At 35.7% G+C, this 7,393-nt stretch overlaps 1 protein-coding gene across 1 annotated transcript; it reads right to left on the bottom strand.

Annotated features, from left to right (window-relative positions):
• Positions 1–1,732: 1,732 nt before the first annotated feature.
• Positions 1,733–2,452, bottom strand: LOC147509009 (uncharacterized). The gene has a single exon (XM_086597694.1). The coding sequence runs from the start codon at positions 2,450–2,452 to the stop codon at positions 1,733–1,735; it is 720 nt and encodes a 239-aa protein (XP_086453820.1).
• Positions 2,453–7,393: the final 4,941 nt, after the last annotated feature.

Genomic DNA, 7,393 nt, shown 5'->3' with positions numbered 1-7,393 from the left:
GTTATTAGTCCTCGCACACATATACTACCCAACCTACTATTTTTCTTTTCTCCCAAAATCAGAGAGAGCTAGGGATTAAGAGAGAAAGAGAGACTTGGTGGGATATTGGAGAACTTAAAGTTAGTGATTAGAGTATAAGCTTGGTGCTTGCTTGTACATGTGGCTTTGGGCTTAAGGCAAGTAAATTATACCTTCTTTTTTCTTAATAATAGGTGGGGTTAGTAATTGATTGGAGTAGGCATGAAAGGGTTTGTATGTATCCCCTAATTCTACAAGGCATGAAAGGGTTTGTTTTATATATAGGATAATGTAGTATTGTCCTCGGGTTTATATTGTGTAAAGTCTTGGTTGCTATTATTCCCTCTCTTCAATTCTTATTCTAATTGTTATTGAGGATTTGTTGGTATATTTTGCTTGCTCGGCGCATTGATGTCTTTATATAAATTCTTTTTCAGGTGATCCACGTAGTTAACGGAGTGCCACCTAGATAAGAATAGTGGGTTACAGATGGCGCGTATCAGACTAGGCAGTTCTTAAAATATTTTTCCTTTTAAGTTGTAATAAGTGGAGGACTTGTTAAGTCTTAAACCTTATTTATTTTGTTTGTAAGAAATATTTAATTTCCTCGAATGGTGTATCTATTTGATATCATGTTGATTATGGGAAAGTATTGAAAATACAAGGAGATTGTCGGTTTTTTTTTTTTACTTTGTAGTTATAATAATGTAGTTTATGATACATTAATTGCAGGTATGATAGGATTAATATTATGAAAAAGTATTGAAAATACAAAGGAGGCTCTATCCATTTTTTATTCTTTTTTTCACACTTTAAATTAATTCAAAAGATAGTTTATAATATGTAACTTTGAACACATAACATTTGAAATACGAAACTTAAAAGTTACATACAATACAACATACAACATTGAAACGTGAAGACTGGAACTTGGAAATCAACTTTATTTATTGGTTACTTTGAACTTGGAAATAATAAGACAACAAACAACTTTATTTATTGGTTTGAACTTGGAAATAATAAGACACCAAACAACTTTATTTATTGATTTGCACGCCATTCCCACAAGTGAGTAATTAAGCGTTGTTCTAATTCTCTATGCTCAGCTCAATTGTGCATGTGAGCTAAACGTTGCAGGACTCTTATAAATTTAACATTACTAGTATCTCGTTCAACAACAATATGTGGGACAGCAGCCTTTTCATAATTATAGTTCCTAATAGGTGGTAAATTTCCAAACTCTTCTGCAAGCACATATGTATGCCTTTCTTATTCCACAATCATGTTATGCATGCTGACATAACATCATGCAACACATTTTTCTCCCATAGGAGAGCTCAACCCCTAACAATGGCAAATCTTTTTTTGAAGAACTCCAAATGCTCATTCAACATCTTTCCTGTAACACTCTTGCATCTTTGTAAAAAATTGTTCTCTTTCACCTCTAGGTTTTTTTTATAGCTTTCACTAGTGTAGACCATTTAGGATATATACCATCCGTCAGAAAATAACCAATGGTGTATTTTCTACCCATGAGAGTGTAGTTTGCAGGAGGGGTAAGACCAAACATGAGATTATTGAAAAGAGTAGAGCGCCACAAAGCATTAACGTCATTATTAGTACCTGGTAGGCCAAAGTAAGGGTGTCATATCCCCATGTCGTAAGAAGCAACTGCCTCGAGTACGATGGTTGCAGCTCCATGTTTTCCAGTGTACTATCCTGCCCACTCTGTTGGACATGCTTCCCAAGTCCAGTGCATACAATCGAGACTACCAAGCATTCCTGGAAACCCCCTTAGCTCAGCAACGTTAAGCAACCTTGCAATGTCCTCCTGGTTTGGTTCTCTCAAATATTTGGGACCAAATGCCTCCACTATATGTTGGCAGAACAATTTTACATATGAGAGTATGGTTGATTTAGCAATGTGGAAATACTGATCCAGAAAATCAGCTTGGGTTCCGTAAGCTACCGTTTGCAATGCACACAACATTTTTCCTTGAGATGACAATCCGAATTTACCAGCTGTGTCATATTTCTTCTTCCAAACGTCACTATATTGCTTTAGGCGACTCCTAATCCTTAAGAATAGCTGACTACTCATTCGGTTGCGACTGTTGAAAATGCCTTCATCATATGTGGGATTCGGACCAAAATAATCAGCCTTTAGACGAGCATTGCCCATGGCTCTATTCCAGTTATGATACTTGTGTCTTGCAATAGACCCTAGACGGGGCCTTTCAGGTTGAATGTCATTATTATAGGTAGCAACCGCTGCAGCAAGATTTGCTTGGATGCCATTAGCTGCGATATCCAAAAAATCTTGATCTTGTTGGTAGAATTGAAGAAAATGATTTCTTCGATTAATAACATCATTGTCTTCATTATCAGAAGAGCTGGAAGAATAATGATGAGAAAGACCAGCTCCAGAGGCCATTTTTCTTAAGGTTATACAAGAAAGAGAAAATAATGAACGAAGTAAGAAGGTACATTGGAATGGTATATGCTTAGGTTTGTTTATATAGACAAATGAAATCTAAAATTGAGGTCCAAATTTTTTGAGGATAAGATTTTCACAAATCATGAGATTTTTTGAGGATAAGATAGTTGATATTATTATGTTGTGGATATGATATTTTTTTACCATTAGAAAGTTACTATTAAAAATTTACAGTTGGAAAATAATTTTACCAATTTTATTGTAACAGTTTTACCATTGGATTGTAATAGTTACAATTTTTCATAAATTAGTATATTTGAAATTTACCATTGGAAAGTTACCATTTCAAATTTACCTCAGGAAATTTACTGTACCAATTTTACTGTAACAATTTTAATAATGGAAAGTTACAGTTTGAACTTTAATAATGGATATTAGAGATTGGATAATAATTGATCATGGAGATTGGAGATTGGAGCGAGTGCCACATTTATTTCCTGACTTGGAGCGAGTGCCACATTTATGATTTTTTTTAGTTATAAATACATATCCATTCTCATCATACAATTCACACATTTCTCATTTTGTTTTGAACCAACAAAAAACAAAATCTCATTCTCTCAGTTTTATTCTCATTTAGTACTAAGCTTGTTTTATAGCAATGTCTTCTAGGAAATCGTCATTTAACCCAATGGAAAACACAATTTTGATTGAAGCATGGTTACAGTTCTCTATTGATCCAATTACCGGGATCAACCAGTCCTATAACATGCTATGGGATAATATTGTGAATCACTACGAGACAGAGAGATTGAAGTTCTGTTATATTCATTGAACCAAGAAAAGCTTGGAAGGTCGTTGGGGAATTATCAACAAAGCTATAACTTTGTTTCGTGGTTGTGTTCATCAAGCTAAATCTTTTAACATTTCTGGAGTAAACGATGCACATATTGTAAGTATTGATTGTAAATTCACTAGTATTGTTGAATTTAATTTGTATTTCATTTTGTGTTATAGTTTGTATAATTTTTCTTAACAGTTTGTATAATTGGTATAATTTTTCTTAACAGATGTATGTCAAAAGGTCAACGAGTCACAAGAATTTCACCATGGATCACACATGGGAACTATTGAAAGACAACCATAAATGGGTTCCACATGAAGTCCCACCGACACTTGGCATCTCCATTAACAATATGAATTTCACATCACCCGCGTCAGTAAACATTGGTGTCGAGACTGGGGTAACACCTGATTTCGATATGCCAGGAAATTCTTCGTCGACAAGGGTACGTGGGCGAAACAAAGCAAAACAAGTGAAAAGAGCTTAATCACAAAATGCACCCAGTTTGAAGAATATTCTCGACGAGCGATGGAGGCTATTGAAGACTCGCGTGACTGCGGGAAAAAAGCCTATGAAGTTTACGAATCCAGTGAAAAAAATTCTTCACGTGGTAAAAATAAAGAGAATAAGCCAACCCTCGCGAGATTAGAGTGGGCGTCAAAAATCATGAGCACAAATACTTCAGATATGACACCAGAGGGGAAAATGTATTATAAGGGGATGAAACGTCAAATTAACCTAGACATGCAAGCATGTATGTCTGGTGTATCAAGGAACTTAGACTTCACTGAATGCGACGAAAATTTTGATTGAAATTGAATATATTTTAGAAGTGTTGTGTTTATTTCATGCCATTTTAATTTATGTGTGTTGTAATAATGGAATGTTTTTTTTTTTTTTTTTATGTTATGCAATTTGTTTTATTTTATGATTGTCAATTAATTTGGAAAACTTTGTTTTAATTACGCAAAAACATGACAAAATTAAATTAAATTGAGTAATAGGATACATCCGTAATAAAATAGAAGTAGTGGGGGGGGTAGTGTAGTAATTCGTTGTTCTCATAATTATCATGTGATTTGGTGGGGACATTTCGCAAACCACTCCATTTCAAATGGCGCGGTATGAAATTGTATTTTGCATTCCACGCCACTTCAAATGGCGCCATTTGGGTTTTTACAAACCACGCCATTTCAACTCGCGTGGAATGCACTCTCTATTCCTCAATAATACTCTCTATATATGGAGAGTTATATAGAGATAAGGGGAAAAACCACCGCCACTCCCTCCGCTTTTGAAGGAATGGGGAGCCATTGCACCCAGCCTAAGAGACCCCAAAATTCCCAAGAGATGTCACTATGTCAGCTTGATTCCCATTCAGTAAAATTAGGATCTTGCAGTCTGAGCAGACCATTGTGAAACTAGAGATGATGTGATTAGCGCAAAAACATATCTTCATCCTTAATAGATCTTGCCCACTTTACCATATTTAAATCAATAACTATAAAAGTTTAGCAACGTAAAACGCAGTTGCTGATTGGGCAATTATAAAAGTACGATTTAGAATGAGTAATACTCCTCCCACCCCGATTGTATCTCTCCACACCCCATGCAAGAAACTGTCTCCACACCCCATTTTAAGTTGGAAACACACCCTATTGTCTCACGCACAGTTTTCAGTTCTACTCAAAACTCGATTTTCTCGTCAAACTCAAATAACTAAAAAAAATAAAAAATTATGCCACTTTTGATGACATACTTAAAAAAAAAATAAGGTTATGCCACTTCTGATGACATACTTTGGCAGACCTCTTGAAACTCTGTAAACAACTTCCTCTGTTTGGTGACATTGAGCTGAACATAAACATTGATGCATATGCCACAAACAGTGTCATACTTCTTGCCATTCTGAGTTGTGTACGCCATAAACAGTGTCATACTTCATGCCATTCTGAGTTGCGTACTTCTGCCCATACTCTCGGGTGCCTCATGGCAAGGGACAACCCTAACACATACTTCCATAACAACTGAAGCTTGGGAGAGAACTACTGCAAAGTTTGGTCAAAACAAAGTATCATTTCTACTAAATGACCCTACTTATATATATTATACCATTTGCAGAGCACTTAACAAAAACTAGTTTTAATAAAATGTCAAAGCCACTTCAAACAACTATGCAAAAACTCATGGCATGCAGCTTACAATTTGGCAATAAACAATAACAATATCAAACAACAATAAAATGTCTAAATTCATAGTCTTGCAATTTCTGACAGTATACATACACAAAATAGATATTAAAGCCAAAAAATCTTGTCAGTGCAAGGATAGTTACGAAATGTCTAAATCCATAACATTTTTTAGAACCCTTTTATACCACTTCACGATCCTTGGTCCCATTATAGTTGTCCAATCCCAAGCTTCTGTCCATGCAAATGACTTCCATCCTGGAGCAAGTGGTGGAATAGGACTATTATCTTCAAGCACGAGTTTCACAAAATGTGTGCCTCCCCTCCAATGTGGCTTATTACCGCTACCTGAACATGAGTTGGATCAGGAGCTAGCAGTTCACAAAGGAAAGTATGATGTACATTCTTTCTCTCCAATGACGACAATGACACACTGAAAAGTATTAGCAGCTAAAACTCCCATTGAAGAAAGTTCAAACTATTCATTGGGGTTCATCGTATATGGAATTATACATCGTAGATTTGTCTTGATCCCTTCTTTTCGATCTTCTCCACCCATCATTAAAGTATAATCTGACTCATGGGAAATCAACTCTATCAGCATAAGAGCCCTCACAGTAATCCATGCATCATCTCCATTAGACCCTAAACATTGTGCAATCACACTAAATCCACAATGTCCATTCGGTTCAACATCTTGCCAATCCACAATGAAGTCTCATATCAATGGATTTAAGTCTTGTAACCCATCATCCCGATTAGACCCAATTTCAGGTAAATCTACAAACACTTAAATATGAGTTCCTCTTGGTCTTCTTTTGCATGGTACCAACTTCTTGGCTTTACTATTCTTGCTTTCTTGACTTGCAATTTGTTCCTCAACTGTTTGTTCATACTCGAAAGTTGAATGCTCTCTCTTTGTGTCACTTTTACCTTTACAAGTCTTCACACCAATTTTTATTCCAGGTGGCCTACCCCTTACATTGGTGTTAACCCGAGGCTCTCGCATGGTTGCCTTTGGATCACCTAGTTCTACACACTTTTTCAGCATTAAAACCTTTTGTTCATCTGAGAGAGACTGAAACTTTTTCTAAATCTGTGCAAGCTTGGGCTGAGTATCAAAGGACCCATTAGGAATATCAATCGGAGTGCTACTAAGTTGTCTCCACCTAGGGTGTATCAAAGATAAGGGGATACTTCCCCTACCAATTAGAACAATTTCACATAACTTATGCGCACAAGGAAGCCCATAAATACTCTTGTAAACACAACGACAACGAATTTCATATGTCCCAACTCTAACAGACCTTATTAGCTCTTTTGCTATCAAATCCAATGCATCTCTAGAAATAATGTACTCTCTAAGTTGCACATATGTGTTTTGTTTGTAACGATGATCCCAGAGATTCAAGCTCCTATTAAAAGAACTTTCAATTTTTGTCACTTAGTTTGTCACGATATTATTAATCAAATTAAAGTTTCGGCAGAAGTTAACATTGTTAGAACCCAAATGCCTCTTCAAAGAGGAATGCATACTTTCAACTCGGTTACTGCTCGAAGTACCAAAATGCATATGGAGATCTATCCAAGCTGAGACAAACCTTTCTTTGTACTTCGAAAGCCACTGCTGGTCTTCTATGTATTATTCCACCACATTATAATGATCTCCGTACTCAAGTTTAAAACAACGTAGATGTTCCAAGTACTCAACTTCAGTACGATGTTATCACTATTTTGAATATAAACATAAATTGTTCATACTTAACAAATTTCTCAAATATTTTTTTGGGATTTGTCTCAATGTTCCTCTTGATGTGAACTCGGCACAATAAGTGTGTAACTTCAAGAAACACTACAGCTATTGCATTCATAAGTGTCGACTAACTCACAATCAGTCATAATTAT

Source organism: Coptis chinensis, chromosome 3 (genome assembly GCF_015680905.1).
Source record: "Coptis chinensis isolate HL-2020 chromosome 3, ASM1568090v1, whole genome shotgun sequence".
Classification (NCBI taxonomy): Eukaryota; Viridiplantae; Streptophyta; class Magnoliopsida; order Ranunculales; family Ranunculaceae; genus Coptis; species Coptis chinensis.
The sequence above is the reverse complement of the archived record's forward strand: the minus strand, read 5'-3'. Positions and strand labels throughout refer to the sequence as shown.

Bases quoted from the DNA above. Each gene is read 5' to 3' on its own strand.
- LOC147509009 (XM_086597694.1), bottom strand. From the start codon at position 2,452: ATGGCCTCTGGAGCTGGTCTTTCTCATCATTATTCTTCCAGCTCTTCT.